This window comes from Erinaceus europaeus, chromosome X (assembly GCF_950295315.1).
Source record: "Erinaceus europaeus chromosome X, mEriEur2.1, whole genome shotgun sequence".
Taxonomy (NCBI): Eukaryota; Metazoa; Chordata; class Mammalia; order Eulipotyphla; family Erinaceidae; genus Erinaceus; species Erinaceus europaeus.
In genome coordinates, this window is record NC_080185.1 from 93,294,740 (window position 1) to 93,312,211 (window position 17,472).

Here is a 17,472-nt window from a genome sequence, read left to right on the forward strand (position 1 = left end):
TCCTTTCCAACATTTAAATATTAATTATATGAGTATCAGATTGTTGTAAATTTTATTTCAGTCCTGTGGTATCAGTGACAGTTAATGTAGACACTCAAATTCTATTCCTAAAACACACTTAGCATAAGGACACAACCACCACTCCCACCCCACCCCACAACCTTTGGGCTTCTGTGATAGCTCCCAATGTTAAAGATACCACTCTTCCAGTCTATAGCAATTTACCAAATTTTGTTAGAAGGTGTACTAATGTTTTGGGAGAAAGGGGAGGCTGGTGTTCATCCCCCCAACATTAAAGAGTTCATCACGCATTATCTCAACAAAGAATTGAAAAAGAGAGAACATGATTATTCAGGTACTTTAAACTTTTATTTGGGAAAAATAAGAACATTCACATGTTAGAGCATGAGAGAAAGAGAGACAGAGAGAGAAAGAGTAAAAAGGACCAAGTTAACACTTATATGATGGTCTGGGCAGAGAGAGAGCAAGAGAGTGGGTGTTTCGTTTAAAACGCAAGCCCTGCCTCCACCTTTCCAAGCCACATCTGTAACTACTCCTATTTTCTGGGTGGTGCCTTGGCCCTCAACACTCCCATGATATCTCAACCCTCTACTCTGAACCAGGGATTTTTGAATCCTAAGTGTTATCCTAAGTCACACAGGCTCTGCTGAGGGTAGCAGATGTGACTGTCATAATATGTTGTTTCCTTGGTTTCCGATGCCACCTTCTTTGGCCATAAGCTTATATAGGCCAGTGGAATGCTGACTGGGTGTTAGGAGGATTTCAGTTCATTCTCTCTCTCCCTCTCTCCCTCTCCCTCTCCCTCCCCCTCCCCCTCCCCCTCTCCCTCTCCCTCTCTTTCCCCCTCTCCCTCTCCCTCTCTCCTTCCCCCTCTCCTTCTCCCTCCTCCCCCCACACAAATACACACATACCTGTCCCATGACCAACTCCCCAGTTTCATCTTCTTCCGAATATTATAGGAAAAGTATTAAACCAGGTTGTAAACACCTTGTGTTCTACAGTTTCCATCTTGAGGTACATTAACATGTAGCTGCCTCTAGCTTTTCAATTCTTCTAGCCTTATAAGTGGAACCAGCTGCCCCTCTCTATAAATTATGTAGATTTTATATAAAAATTCAATATAGAATTATGTAGACTGAATCTCAAAGAGATCTCTCAAGTCAGTGAAGGTGACAGATTTTACTGATATTTGTCGTGCTCAAAGTTTGAGAAGAGATTTACTTTTCCTGGTATGTAGTGAAAATTACCCTTTGGATCACTTAATAATCTCCTTCTTTAAAAGGGAAAAAAAAACATTAAGACACATCTGTTAGAGACTTAAATGCATTAGTTTGTCTTTTTTTTTTTTTACTGCAAATGATGGAATGCTTAAAAGGTTTATAAAACCAGGGATCCCCCAGCACAAGAACTCCCGAACCTCCACCCCCAGGTAGTTTGCTCCTGGCATTCATTTACGAAAACTGAGATTTGAGTGAACCAGCATCATGACGTCCTCTCCAGACTTCCTGTCCATAATCCCAAGGCGACTGCTGACTGCTTGCTGTAGGTCCAGGTATCCTGTGTACGTCTCAGGGTCCCAAGTGTTGAACTAGGCTAGGGGTAGCATCCTGTTCATCTGTCCCTTGCTCCAAGAGGACAAAAACCTTTTCCAGAATATCAGAGCAGACTTCTGAAAAACAAGACCAAGTGGAGTTTTCGGTTTTTAAATGGAGACCAGCAAGGGAGGAGGAATTGGGAGATGTTATGCTAATCAGTTGCAATGAGCCAGTGATTTTCAGTGACTTTGGGGAAACTTTATACAATTCTTTTTATTGATTAGTTGAATTATTTAGAGGGGAAAAATCAGTCTTCTGAGACACGATTGTAGACCTCTCTAGATCTTGATGTAAGCTTTAATTTCTACTCTATTGATTTAAATATATTATTAACTATGTAAAATGGATCATAATGTTAAACTGAGGTGATGGCTTAAGAATTCAGCAGTTTGGAAAGAGAAGAATATTAGCTTAAAATGTTTGAGGTTTTCTTTGCCATGGCTATTTTGAAGTTTCTTTTTGAGTGATTTAGCTTTATTAATAAATAATGATAACTTTTATGTTCTTTTGATTCTGAGCTCTAAAATCCCACTATACCAGAGGCAATTTTGTTGTTATTTTCTTTGGAATATTCACAGTATCTGTTGAATAGTTTCTTGTCTCTATTAAAGTGCAGGAAAGAAAAAGAGAAAATTAATTTTTAAATGAGTACGAAGTGAGAAAAAGAAGCTATTCATGGAACAGAAGTAAACTTGTTCTAAACATAAGATAGAAGTATCAAAGAATGATAGTTTAAAGTAATTCTGAATCATATTTTCCATTAACCTCAAAATGTGTACACTGAAATATTAAATATTAACCAGCTCTTTTCAGTTACCAAATTTCCAGTAAACTACTGCTGGCTTTAAAAGCACTCTTTTCTGACACCTACTGTGCTAAAAAATGTATTGAATCTAGGTCCAATTATCTGATCTATTACTTTCTTTCCAGGTCTTGGTTGCCATTCTCATTATTATATTTGTCAAAAGCAAAAGTGTTAATTCAGCTCTGATGACTTAAACAAGGCAAGGCCTATTACTTTTCTCTAGAAGTACATTCATGTTTAAGGGCTCAGGCATTGGGTTTGCATTCTGGAATCAGCACACATACTGGTTGAATGACCTCGGGCAAATTGTTTAAATTCTCAGTGCTCTTCAGTACCTCCATTTGTAAAGGAGTTCAGATGAGGACCGAGTAGAAAACTTCACCTGTAGGGAGAAGCTTCATGAGTGGTAGAGCAGTGCTGTAGTTTCTCTCTTCTCTGCCTCTCACCCTCTATCAAAAAAAAAAAGAGGGATAATGATAAAACATAGTCTGCTTTTACTTGAGAATTAAAAGAAACTCATGTTTCCAAGATGCTTAGAATAGTACTACACAAATAGCTATCATGCTATATACTGTGCATGACATTCACATTTGCAATGATAGATCACTGGCTTTTGTCCAAGGATGTCGGGTATCTGGGCTCTGGAGCACAGCTTAGAAAAGAAACAGTGAAACAGACTAGTTTACTGGATCCCTGAAAGAATGATTTCTGAGTTAACAATTTTGATTTAGCTTTTATGTTTTTTTTTTTTTACTAGCTCTGAGAGCGTACTGGCTATTTGTTCATCAAGATAAGCATGTGGTAGAATTGTTCTCTCAGTCTTTAGCAACAAAGAAGGGGTCTCAGCTTCTTCTTCTAGCGTTTGCCCTTCTTCCGTAGCCAGTCAACTGCGTCAGGTTGAGCCTGATGGAAAGTTTCGAGACCTCCTTTGAATCTGGAGAGGTGGCAGTCGTTGACTATGTGGGTCATAGTCTGTCTGGAGCCGCAGGGGCAGTTCGGGTCGTCTCTGGCTCCCCAGCGATGGAACATAGCGGCGCACCGGCCATGGCCTGTTCCATAGCGATTGAGGAGGGCCCAATCATAACGTGCTAGGTCAAAGCCGGGTTGACGCTTGCAGGGGTCTGTGATGAGGTGTTTGTTCTTGACCTCAGCTGACTGCCAACTCTGTTTCCAAGAGTGTGGAACAGAGAAGTTCAGTGTAGGCGTAGGGGACCAGATTGGGTGACGAGACGTCAAGCGTTGGACAGGGTGGGCGAAGATATCTGCGTATATTGGCAGGTCCGGTCGAGCTTAGACGTGGGAAATGAACTTAGATGATGCCGCATCCCGACGAATGTCTGGCGGGGCGATGTTGCTAAGAACTGGCAGCCATGGAACCGGGGTGGAACGGATGGTTCCAGAAATTATCCTCATGGAGAAATATAATTTGGAATCGACCAAGTGGACATGGGGGCTACGGAACCATACTGGGGCACAGTATTCTGCAGTGGAATAACATAATGCCAGAGAGGATGATCGCAGTGTGGAAGCGCTCGCGCCCCATGAGGAGCTGGCCAGTCTTGCAATGATGTTATTCCTCGCGCCCACCTTTGCTGCAGTTTTTATGAGATGTTTGTGAAATGACAGAGTGCGATCGAGAGTAACGCCAAGATAGACTGGCTGGGCTTCATGCCGGATTCTCGTATCGCCGAGCTGCACATTAAGCTCATGCGAGGCCGAGGCATGGTGTAGATGGAAAACAGATGATACCGTTTTTGCAGTGCTAGGGATTAGTCGCCATTTTTTACAGTAATCAGATATCAGAGACATGTCTTTCGTGAGTGTTTCCTCGAGGATGTCGAACTTGGATGCCTGAGTTGCACAGCAGATGTCATCGGCGTAGATGAACTTCCTTGAAGAAGTTTCTGGGAGGTCATTGATGTAAATATTAAATAGCGTAGGAACCAGAACAGAGCCCTGGGGGAGGCCACTTGAGACAGGTCTCCATCTGCTAGACTTGTCACCCAGATGCACCCGGAATCTTCTGTTTTGGAGAAGAAACGATATAGTGTTGGCCACCCATGGAGGCAGGCATCTTGAGATCTTGACTAGGAGACCATGGTGCCAGACCGTGTCTCAGCTGATGTGCAACAGCAAGTCAAGAGTCTGAATTTGGATGTTGACTTTAGCATTGTGGTGCACTACCACCTGACCTCCAGGAGTGGGATTCTTGAATCATAGAAAACGCATCCATATTCTACTTTGCGTTTCCCTTTTTGTTCTTCTTTCTCCACTTCTGTTTATATGAGTGGGACATCCCACACTTGTCTTGACTGAGTTTGGAGTATTGCATCATAGTGAAAAACTCTAGGTGGAGGGTAAGGGTAGATTTTTCAGCAACACTATGGGGGGTGGGGTGGGTGGAGGTAGGGACACAGATCTTTGGTGGTGAGAATGGTGTTAATATATGCTCATATTAAAAAAGAAAGAAAGAGAAGGCATCCACAAATTTGCTTATTAGCACCTTGTTGTCTTTTAAGCTGATAATCAGCTAACACGCTCATCAGCAGAACATTAGGGTTCTTGTTGCCCCTCATCCTTTCAACCTTTGATATTATCCACCTTTCTAATTCTTGCCATTTCTATGACTGTAAAATGGTGTGCAGTCCCTCTATAACGTACACTGAGCCCACAGGACATATACAGCCCATGAAATCATTTACGGGAAGGGTGTTGATGTACACTCCTATTAACTTGTAGTCTCATAAATCACTATTTAATAAAAAAATTTAAAAAAAGAAATCATTTATGCCAATCCAGCCAAGGCAACTGGAGCTGTTATCATAACAACATTAACTGCTAATTTTCAAGTTGATGATTTTCTATGACCTGAGAATGATGTTTTAAATATCCACGTGGCCCTGGGCAGAGAAAAGGTTCCCCACTTCAGATATAGAACATTGCCACCCAGGCAGTATGGGATATATATATCCATGCTCAAAGAGAGTTTCAGACATATACAATATTTAGATGTGAGGCTTTCCCTAACATAGACCTCCTTATATATTCTTTTCTATTGCATTTTCCTCCTCAACTTGAACTTGTCTTTTTATATTGGACTCGTCTTTCTTTTGTTTCTTACACTGGGTGCTGTGAGCTCAGCTGTAGTGCATTACTTATAACCTTGTTGAGAACACACTTGAGGGGCCGGGTGTGGTGCACCTGGTTGAGTGCACATATTACGGTGCACAAGGACCGAGGTTCAAGCCCCTGATCCTTACCTGCAGGGGGAAAGCTTTGCGAGCGGTGAAGCAGGACTGCAGGTGTCTCTCTGTCTCGCTCCCTCTCTGTCTCACTCTATCCTCTCGATTTTTGGCTGTCTCTATCAAATAAATAAAGATAATTTTAAAAAAGCTTAAAAGAAAAGAGAGAACACAACTTGACTCTCCTCTTCTGCCTAATTGATCCCATTTCTCCAGGTCCAAGACAGTATCCATTTGCCCACAGGACCTCAATTCTATTATGCTAGCCCAGCATATGGCTTTGGGCCGAATTTCCCTGTTCATTCCTGAGCCTTTTCTTTTCTTTTCTTTTTTAAAATATATATCTTTTGTTCTGATTATTTATTTAGTCATGAGAAAGAGGAGGAGAGAGAGAAAGAACCAGACAGACATCACTCTGCTACATGTGCTGCCAGGGATTGAACTGGGACTTCACGCTTGGGAGTCTAGTGCTTTTATCCACTGTGCCACCTCCTGGACCACCATTCCTGAGCCTTTTCTATAAGAGGAAACAAGGTCTTTTTTTTTTTTACCTTCCTTTCAGAAATCCTGCTGGTACCTCAAGCTTTGCAAAAGGCCTTTTGGTCTAGCTATATACCATAAGAACAGAGTGTTTTCTTTCTTTCTTTCTTTCTTTCTTTCTTTCTTTCTTTCTTTCTTTCTTTCTTTCTTTCTTTTTTTTTTTTAAGTTCAAGCAGTGGACTGGAAAGGTATCTTACCAGGTAGGGTGCATGTCTTGCTGTGCACCTGGCTCAGGCTCAAGTTCTGCTGCCACATGGGAATGGCATAGCACAGGGGTAATTTTAGCGTTGTAGTCTCTCTCTGTCCCTCTCTTTCTTCTCCTCCTCCTCCTCCTCCTTCTTCTCCTTCTTCATCTTTTCCTTCTTCTTCCTCTTCCTTCTCCTCCTCCTCTCCTCCTCTTCCTCTTCTTCTTCTCCTTCTTCTCCTTCTTCCCCTTCTTCTCCTTCTTCTCCTTCTTCCCCTTCTTCCCCTTCTTCTCCTTCTTCTCCTTCTTCTTCTCCTCCTTCTCCTCCTCCTCCTCCTCCTCCTCCTTCTTCTTCTTCTTCTTCTTCCTCTTCTTCCTCTTCCTCCTCTTCCTCCTCTTCCTCCTCTTCCTCCTCTTCCTCCTCTTCCTCTTCCTCTTCTTCCTCTTCTTCCTCTTCTTCTTCTTCTTCCTTCTTCTTCCTTCTTCCTTCTTCTTCTTCTTCTTCCTTCTTCTTCTTCCTTCTTCCTCTTCCTCTTCCTCTTCCTCTTCCTCTTCCTCTTCCTCTTCCTCTTCCTCTTCTTCTTCTTCTTCTTCTTCTTCTTCTTCTTCTTCTTCTTCTTCTTCTTCTTCTAGCGTTTGCCCTTCTTCCCTAGCCAGTCAACAGCATCAGGTCCCCACTGAACATGGGCATTGACTGGTTGTTCCGTACTCCCAGTCTGCCTCTCTCTTTCCGTAGTAGGGTGGGTCTCTGGGGAAGCGGAGCTCCAGGACACATTGGTGGGGTCTTCAGTCTAGGGAAGCCTGGCCGGCATCCTGATGACATCTGGAACCTGGTGACTGAAAAGAGAGTTAACATATGAAGCCAAACAAATTGTTGAGCAATCATGGACCCAAAGCTTGGAATAGTGGAGAGGAAGTGTTAGGGGGGTACTCCCTGTAAACTCTAGTCTACTTCTGCTTTCAGGTATATACATGTGAACATATGCTCTCTCTCACAGAAACTGGTGTATATCTAGGTTTTGGGACTTTGTTAGAAAGTGAACCACCTGAGATGAAGTTAGAGTATACTATGAAAGGAAAAGTCTCACCTGAGTAATGAAGTTGAAGGGTTGTCATTCCACACGTGAAGTCTCTGGACACAGTCTGAAGTGAAGCATGTTGAGGTGGCAATCGTTGTGTTGGTTAGGTTGTGATCGGCAGATGCAATATTATTTGATGTGGATTGTGAGAGGCATATGGGAAAGTGGGCCCTATCCTAAGGTTCCAGGACTGGGAGAAGTAGAGGCTCTATAGTGGAGATGTGAGGTTCCTGCTGTCTTGGGGTTCCAAAAGACAATGGATAGTTAATGTTATCATCACATTATTTGGTAATTGGGTTAACTTTGAAAAGTCCTTTTGTTAGGGTTTGCTGTACAGTACCCAGTATCTTGTATATAGCTGTGCCATTGGTTGCTTCTGATCTACTTCGTCTAGGCTTTTGAGAGAGTCCGCATATCAATTACACAGCCTATATATTAAAAAGATTCAGTTTGTGTTTTGAAAAACTTTGAGACATACAATTAATTTCCCCCTCTCATATTAATTAACTAGTGATTTATATGACTACATTTTACTAGGAGTGTACATAAACACCATTCCCACCACCAAAAGACTGTGACCCATCCCTCCCGCCCACTCCCACCCCCCACTGGCCCAGGAAGCTGCATGTCTACCCCTCACCACAGGGTTTTTATTTTGGTGCCCTACTTACAATTTGGTCAGGTCCTGCTTTTAGTTTCCCTTTCAGATCTTCTTACTCAACTTCTGTTGATGAGTGGGATCATCCCATACTCATCTTTATCTTTCTGACTTAGCTCACTTAACATAATTCCTTCTAGCTGTGTCCCAGATGGGTCAGAGAAGGTGGGTTCATTGTTCTTGATAGCTGCATAGTATTCCATTGCGTATATATACCACAGCTTTCTCAGCCACTCATCTGTTGTTGGGCACCTGGGTTCCTTCCAAGTTTTAGCTATTATGAATTGTGCTGCTATGAACATAGGAGTACACATTTTTTGGTATGTCTTATACTTATTTTTTGATTTGACTTTGTTTTGAAAGACTTGCCCATACTGATACACATTATTTTGGAACTCAGTATTAGTGTTCCATTTTATAAGGAGAAAACAGACAAGGTAACTTTTCTGCTACTGACTGCCATTTAGATTGTAAAATAATAATAATAATAATAATAATAATAATCTTATACATAGTAGCTTTTCCTTTACAGGAGTGAAGGATCTTTAGGAATGGACTTCGAAGGCCAGAGGGCATATGCATTTTTTACTTAGCTAGCTATCATCAGATCTCTCCTTAGAGGCTTGGTTTTGCTTTTTTTTTCCTTTAGCAGTACATGCAGACCATGCAAGTCAATTTGGCCCCCATCCTTGCCAACTATTGGTAATATTATCTGTACTTTTCTCTCTCTGCCTATATTCCCAGAAAAGATGGATGGGAGGGGACTGAAGAAGAGGGAGAGCAGTGTTCTACCACTGGAAGAACTCTGAGCAATTTTCCATTACATTTATATCAGTGAGGAAAAGATTTAATTCTGTTTAGGTGAAAATCATGCTTAACCCTCTCTGGAAAAACTGATATATATAGTTGTTATTATTGTAGTTATTATTGCTGTTGTTGTCGTTGTTGGATAGGACAGAGAGAAATGGAGAGAGGAGGGAAAAACAGGGGGAGAGAAAGACCCACACAGACCTGCTTCACTGCTTGTAAAGCGACTCCCCTGCAGGTGGGGAGCCAGGGACTCGAACCCGGATCCTTACAATATATATATATATATATATATATATATATATATATATATATATATAATTTATTTATTTAGTTCCTTTTTGTTGCCCTTGTTGTTTTCTTTGTTGTTATAGTTATTATTGTTGTTGTTGATGATGTCGTTGTTGGATAGGACCAAGAGAAATGGAGAGAGGAGGGGAAGACAGAGAGGGGGAGAGAAAGATAGACACCTGCAGACCTGCTTCACCGCCTGTGAAGTGACTCCCCTGCAGGTGGGGAACGGGGGCTCGAACCGGGGTCCTTAAGCCGGTCCTTGCTCTTTGTGCCACATGCACTTAACCCACTGTGCCACCACCTGACTCCCCACTGTTATATTTTTAACCTGTTTGTATTTTTGGCAAATAAGTAGAGTAGGCCGATTAGTAAACTAAGATTCTAAATGTTAACTTGCAGTAATAATTATTTTTAAATGTTTTAAGTAGCATAGAGCATTCCGTTTATACTTACTGGTTTTCAAAATTTAAATGTGTTGAAAAGAATTAAATATCTAACAAAGCTTTATGGGTTAAGATTGAAAATAATTATTTGCTGACCTACTATGCATTTTGTAATGAGAAAAATAAACCATGGGAAATGTGTTTGCCTTTTAGAACAGATAAGAAATGTTGGTGGCACAGTGGATAAGGCATTGGATTCTCAACCATGAGGTCCCGAGTTCGATCCCTGGCAGCACATGTACCAGAGTGATGTCTGGTTCTTTTCTCTCCTCCTATCTTTCTCCTGAATAAATAAAGAAATTCTTTCTAAAAAAGAAAAAGAAATGTCACACAGAGTATTTAGCTTTTTTGTTTTGTCTCTGGTGTTCACAGGTGGGAAAAGAGAAATTTCATAAGTCTCAACATTGGGGCTTTTGCAACAATGTTGGAATGCTGCTGAGTGGTGAGAAACCTGGCATAGGTGGAGAACCGCTTCCGGGACAGAAGAAAAAACCTGCACATTCTGTCTTTCCTAAAGGAATTGGAAGTGCTGCACCAGCCTGGGTAGCTTTCGATAAGCATGTAAGTCCCATGACATTGGGAGGAATGAAATGTTCAGTGCCTGAGATAGTAAATATATTTAAGAAAATCAGAATCTTCAATGTAAACGTTAAGCCTAGTACTTCTTAAAAGACACATTCAAGAACAAAAGTACACTAGACAAAGCCAAGTTCACTCTCGAGTCTGCTTCTGACAGAAGTTTATCTCTTACAGTTAATACTTTCACTCTTTCTCTCATCTACTCTTCTGGACAGGATACTTTGTCCTTCATTAAGTTTGGTAGTCTGTCACTTTTTTTAAAATTTATTTTTTATTTAAGAAAGGATAAATTAACAAAACCATAGGGTAGGTGGGGTACAACTCCACACAATTCCCACCACCCAATCTCCATATCCCACCCCCTCCCCTGATAGCTTTCCCATTCTCTATTCCTCTGGGAGCATGGGCCCAGGGTCATTGTGGGTTGCAGAAGGTGGGAGGTCTGGCTTCTGTAATTGCTTCCCCGCTGAACATGGACGTTGACTGGTCGGTCCATACTCCCAGTCTGCCTCTCTCTTTCCGTAGTAGGGTGGGTCTCTGGGGAAGTGGAGCTCCAGGACACACTGGTGGGGTCTTCAGTCCAGGGAAGCTTGGCTGGCATCCTGATGGCGTCTGGAACCTGGTGGCTGAAAAGAGAGTTAACATACAAGATCAAACAAATTGTTGAGCAGTCATGGACCCAAGCTTGGAATATTGGAGAGGAAGTGTTGGGGAGATACTCACTGCAAACTCTAGTGTACTTCTGCTTTCAGGTATATATTTTGCACTAGTTTATGGATATGTGTGAACATATGCTCTCTCTCACAGAACCTGGTCTATATCTAGGTTTTGGGACTTTGTTAGAAAGTGAACCACCTGGGATGGAATTAGAGAATACTATGAAAGGAAAGGTCTCACCCGAGTAATGAAGCTGAAGGGTTGTCATTCCACACGTGAAGTCTCTGAACACAGTCTGAGCCGAAGCATGTTGAGGTGGCAATCATTGTGTTGATTAGGTTGCGATCGGCAGATGCAATATTATTTGATATGCAATATTATTTGATTATTTGATATTATTTGATGCAATATTATTTGATAAGCATGTTGAGGTGGCAATCATTGTGTTGATTAGGTTGCGATCGGCAGATGCAATATTATTTGATATGGATTGGGAGAGGCATGCGGGAAAGTGGGCCCTATCGTAAGGTTCCAGGACTGGGGGAAATATAGGCTCTATAGTGGAGATGTGAGGTTCTTGCTGTCTTAGAGTTCAAAAAGACAATGGATAGTTAATGTTATCATCACATTATTTGGTAATTGGGTTAACTTTGAAAAGTCCTTTTGTTAGGGTTTGCTGTATAGTACCCAGTATCTTGTATATAGCTGTGCCACTGGTTGCTTCTGATCTACTTGGTCTAGGCTTTTGAGAGAGTCTGCATATCAAATACACAGCCTATATATATTAAAAAGACTCAGTCTGTGTTTTAAAAGCTTTGAGACGTACAATTAATTTCCCCCCTCTCATATTAACTAGTGATTTATATGACTACATTTTACTAGGAGTGTACATAAACACCATTCCCACCACCAAAAGACTGTGTCCCATCCCACCCACCCACCCCCACCCCCCACCGGCCCAGGAAGCTGCATATCTACCCCTCACCACAGGGTTTTAATTTGGTGCCCTACTAGTCTGTCATTTTTTACTGAGCTAGGCAATTTTGCCATTAACTAAGTAATTGTGTTTGATTCTGAATGTGGCATTAAGTATTGAAGGAAGATGCCTTTCTTCTTTCCTATCTACTAATTGTGGTTTCTCGTCCCTGAGGGCCAAAAGGTGACATAGAAGAATTTTGGAAGTGAAGGAGAGTGATTTCATTATGAGACAAGTGTCTTCTACAATTCTTGCCATGCCAATTTTAAAGATGGATTTGTGTAATCACACAACACAGACATACTGGTATACTAATAATTAAAATACAATTCATGTGAATACTTCTTAAAAAATTTTTATTTATAAAAAGGAAACATTGACTAAACCATAGGATAAGAGGGGTACAACTCTACACAATTCCCACCACCAGAACTCTGTATCCCATCCTCTCCCCTGATAGCTTTCCTATTCTTTAACCCTCTGGGAGTATGGACCCAATGTCATTGTGGGATGCAGAAGATGATAGGTCTGGCTTCTGTAATTGCTTCCCTGCTGAACATGTACGTTGACAGGTCGATCCATAACCCCAGCCTGTCTCTCTCTTGTGTTAGTGGGGAAGGGCTGTGGGGAAGGGGAGCTCCAGGACACATTGGTGGGGTTGTCTGTCCAGGGAAGTCTTATCAGCATCATGCTAGCATCTGGAACCTGGTGGTTGACAAGAGTGTTAACATACAAAGCCAAACAAATTGTTGACCAATCATGGACCTAAGGGCTGGAATAGTGCAGATGAAGTGTTGGGGGGTACTCTCTGCAGAAGAGTTGGGGTGGGTCCTCTATTTTGTAGGTACCCAGTAGGCATATTTTAGTTATATCATGTGAATACTTTTAAAGGAGCTAAGGTCAAAGTAACAAAAACCCTAGATGATCAGTTATTTTATCCAAGACAGGCATATGGCTATGCTGTGTTTATCAGATAATCCTATATCATAGCCCAGTGTTCTGGTCTCCAAAAAAAGAAACTGTAATAAGATCATTGAGATCTTGTAATTAAAAAGAGTAATTCATGGGCAGGGGTAGATAGCATAATCATTATGTAAGGAGACTCTCATGCTCGAGGCTCTAAAGTTGCAGGTTTGATCACCTGTACCACCATATGTCAGAGCTGAGCAGTGCTCTGGTAAAATCAGTCAATCAATCAATCAACCAGGATCTTGGGAGATAACTTATCAAATAAGGTATATGCCTTCCCATGCCCTGGGTGTGAGTGCTGACATCACACGGGAGTACCATGAACAGCACTAGGGAGCTACATGGATGGTGGAGTGGTATTGTGCTGCCTTCTCTTTGTCTAAAATGAATAGTGAAAAAAATGTCCTGAGAGGGAGGTGGTGGTGCTACATACAGTGAGTACATATTGCCATGTGTGACTACTTGGGTCCAAGCCCCAGGTCCCCACCTGCAGAGGGGAAGCTTTATTGGCAGTAGTGCAGTGCTATAGGTACGTCTCGTTATCTCTTTCTCTCGCTCTTTGCCTCCCTATTTCTCTCTCTCTCTCTCTCTCTCTCTATATATATATATATATATATATATATATAGCCACTGAGAGTGACAGATGTAATACAGGTACTGAACCCCTGTGATAATCCGATAATCCTGGTGGAAAAACATTGTTTTGGGTGGTGGTTATCATGCATATGTAAGGTCCCAGCACTTCCATTAAAGGAAGATTCAGGACTGGATAGGTTAAGAATTCCAACCTAGATAAATCCCATTTGTCCGGCAGTTAGCATCCTTAAAATGAATTGGTTGAAAAAATGGATTGGTTGGTAATACTTTGATTCCAATTAAAAATGTTTTCAAATTAGGTAGAACTAACACCTCCCATGTCATCTGTGCTCGGGTCAATCAGCTAGAGTACCCCACCCAAAAAAAAAAAAGTTCTGACACTTAGGAAGATCTAACAGACAGCAAGGAAACTTCTTTCTCAGGAAGCTAACTCTTCTTTGAATACAAGCCAATATTTCTTTTTGATTATTTTTAGTACCTGACTGAGTGTTGGACTGAGTTCAGAAATAATTTTTGGGTTGACTTACTTCAGTGGCTCACGCCTGGTTTCCATTAATATCAGTCTTATAGGTGCGTGCAAATCATCACCCTGGAATATTTGATTTGTGAGGGTCAAAGAAAAGATTCTATTTTTTACTTCTGTGTTAAAAAGAGAATATAGGTGATCGTTTTTAAACGAATCTGCTACCAAATAAGTAATGTAGGCCACAGTGTATTAAGCTATTTTCTTGCATCTAAAGTGGAAAAATTCATTTTATTTCATGTTTTCCTCAGTATGTAATGTGTGCTTTTCAAGCCTGTTTTGCAGTCCCTTAATTACTTTCCAAATTATGTAGAATATTTCATGAAGTTGGAATAATTTTAGCTTCAAATTACTTGAGAAAATGAAGAGCTTGCTCATTCCGGGCCTAACTAAATGCAACATAATTCTTTCAGTTATTTTGTTGGTCAACTTCAATTAAATATTCATTGAGCTTTAAATGAGACACTGAGACTATGAAATATTTACATGCTCTGATGAGATTGTGAACTACAGACTAGATCCTGGTTAATACCCAAAGCAAATTATAAAACACTTTCTACATTTGACTTATTTAACAAAACAAGTCAACACCTGTTCATCATTTTTCTTAAAAATGAGACATCTTCAGCTCATTGCTAGCGTTTCCAGTAGCTTTTAATTATAGCTATGTTGCACTTAGTGTAACATAGAAATAAAGGCAGTTCTTTGAGATATCAAAATAAATATTTATAGTAGATGTTGGTTGATGCCCACCCAAAATTCATGATGGGGTGGGACGTCCAGCTCCCTCCAACCAGCTTTGACAAGAGCTTTTGGTAAACAGTTCAGCCACCCTCTCGCCCATCAGCAAGTCTGTGCTGTTGGCTTGTGAGAGTTGCATCACTATGAGAAGCCTGATGGGTTTCATTGGCCTTGTCCCCCAAAGAGAGGGCAGCCTACACTAATATGCCAACTGTAAAAATCTGAGCTTCTTATTCTGGTGTGTGATGGTGGAGATGGACACAAATTGGAGGTAAGAGTGTTTTGTGTACACCTATCATAGAGAGATAAGAAATTACAACCATGTGTCAACAACTGTACTGTAAATCATTAACCTCCCAGTAAAATGATAAACGAAAGCAAAATAGCATGGAAAAAGAAATAGCTGAGCTTCCTCAAGGCTGGCCAACTCAGTGGTCTGGTTTGGGTTCATTCTCTTCCCCTTTGCTGCTTTTCTCATACTCTTACAAAAACTTTCTGCCATGAGTTGTGCCCTTAGTAAATCACATATACTTAAATCCCTGTTTCAAACTCTGTTTCTATGGAATCCAACCCAAGACAGCATTCCAGTTTTCATTCATAATTTAAAAAGTGGCCATCAAAATGCTCTGCTTAGGTAGACCTTCAGATCACATGTGGAGAAGATAGCTATCTGAAATCTCTGAAGAAAGCCAGAATTATCCTGAATGGCCCCCATGGTAGACATTTCTAGCTATTTTCTTCTTTAGTTACTCAATTTTACTATGAAAAACAAACATTTTTATTCACGGTGGTGATATGTCCTTTTAAAATGCAAGCTAAAGTTTATTGGGTGAGGCTGCTAGAAAGGAGATTTTTTTTTTTTCTAATTAAGAGAGTCAGGCTCAGTTGTTCTGTTTTTCCTGCATTTCTCCCTATCTTGGCTTTCCTGCAGTTCCTTGGACACAGCAGCCATTTTGTGAATGACACAGAGGAAAAAAGAGAATCTAAATGTGGTTTTATGGTGTCATAGCTTTAGTGTCTGGCAGCCTCTTCCTGAACCTTTTTTTTATTTCTTTATTGGGAAATTAATGGTTTATAGTCAACAATAAAATACAATAGTTTGTGCATGTGTAACATTCCTCAGTTTCCCACATAGCATTTCAACCTTCACTAGATCCTCCTCTGCCATCATGTTCCAGGACTTGATATCCCCCCCCCCCCAGCTTAGAGTCTTTTACTTTGGCGCAATACACTAACTCCAGTCCAAGTTCTGCTTTGTGTTCCCTCTCTCTCTCTCTCTCCCTCTCTCTCTCTCTGTATATATATGAAGTTTCTGGCTCTGGCTGCCTCTCTGAACTTTTTTTTTCTTTTTCTGTTTTCCTCCAGGGTTATCGCTGGGATTCAGTGCCTGCACTGTGAATCCACTATTCCTGGTGGCCATTTTTAATTTTTAAAAAATATTTATTTGTTTGTTTTCCCTTTTGTTGTCCTTGTTTTTTTTACTGTTGTTGTAGTTATTATTGTTGTTATTGATGCCGTCGTTGTTAGATAGGACAGAGAGAAATGGAGAGAGGAGGGGAAGACAGAGAGGGGAGAGAAAGACAGACACCTGCAGACCTGCTTCACCGCCTGTGAAGTGACTCCCCTGCAGGTGGGGAGCCAGGGGCTCGAACTGGGATCCTTATGCCGGTTATTGTGCTTTGTGCCAAGTGCGCTTAACGTGCGGCGCTACGGCTGGACTCCTCCATTTTTCATTTTTATTGGATAGGACTGAGAGAAATTGAGAGAGGAGGGGAGATAGGGAGGGAGAGCGAAATAGAGACACCTGCAGACCAGTTTCACAGTTTGTGAAACGACCCCCCTTGCGGGTGATGAGCCCTGGGCTCAAGCCGGGATACTTGTGCAGGTCTATGTGCTTGTGCTTGGTACTATATGCGCTCAGTCTGGTGCTCCACCGCCTGGCTCCCTCTCTGAACTTCTTATATGATAAAAATCAGTCTCTATATCAGAGGTTCTCAATTCAGGGAGACTCTTTAGAAATACGTGGATGTGTTTGGGGTTGGCATAATGTCTGAGTGCATAAAGACGGAGAACAGTCACCAGTGTGCTGACGGATGTAGCATTTAAGGGTTGTCCCAAAATTCAGTCATTAAGCTAAATAATGTTTTGATGAAGTACTGTTGTTAAAATTCTCAGAGGCTCTTGCTGGCCGGGCTAGCTTCATGGGCGGGTAACAGAGACGCGGAGACAACGGCTGGGCAGGGAAGCTGTATTTCTTTATTCAGGAACAACGATTCATAAACTAAGACAAACTAATCACCAAACAGAACTCTGCTGTCTCTTTGAGGCGGCACAAGCACTCTCTCCTCCTCCGGAACTCAGGAACCCTCTCTTGGGGTTCCTTGGGGCGGGGCCAAGCCGGCCCGCGAAAACTAACTGGACTGATCTAATTCTCTTGGTGGGGGAGGGCTAGAACAAACCAATGTAAAGCATACGACAATTCCCCCTTTTCTTTTTAACTAAATGACTATAGTATCAAGGGTGTGGGGTGAACAAAAACATATATCATACAGGCATTTTTAAAAAAGAAACTGGCACAAACATGGAGAAACATGTAAGCAAGTAACAAGAACCAGTGTGTTGCTAAGGGAAGGCCTGAGGGGGCCATATCTGCCTCTGTGGGCTAAACTTTATCAGCTTAAAAAAACATCTCTTGCCTCTGGGGGGCGTACTTTCTTCGACGGGCATTTGCATGGGGGTGGGGAATGGCCTAGAGTCCCAAA

At 41.5% G+C, this 17,472-nt stretch overlaps 1 protein-coding gene across 2 annotated transcripts in view; it reads left to right on the plus strand.

Annotated features, from left to right (window-relative positions):
- EFHC2 (EF-hand domain containing 2) overlaps nucleotides 1-17,472 on the plus strand; it is a 201,342-nt gene that overhangs the window by 15,732 nt on the left and 168,138 nt on the right. Inside the window, exon 2 of one of the 2 annotated variants that reach the window (XM_060182527.1) lies at nucleotides 10,041-10,229. The exons of the other annotated variant lie outside the window; for it this stretch is intronic. Within the exon in view, the coding sequence (XP_060038510.1) occupies nucleotides 10,041-10,229 (189 nt within the window). The remainder of the gene's footprint in view (nucleotides 1-10,040; nucleotides 10,230-17,472) is intronic. 2 annotated transcript variants of the gene reach the window in all.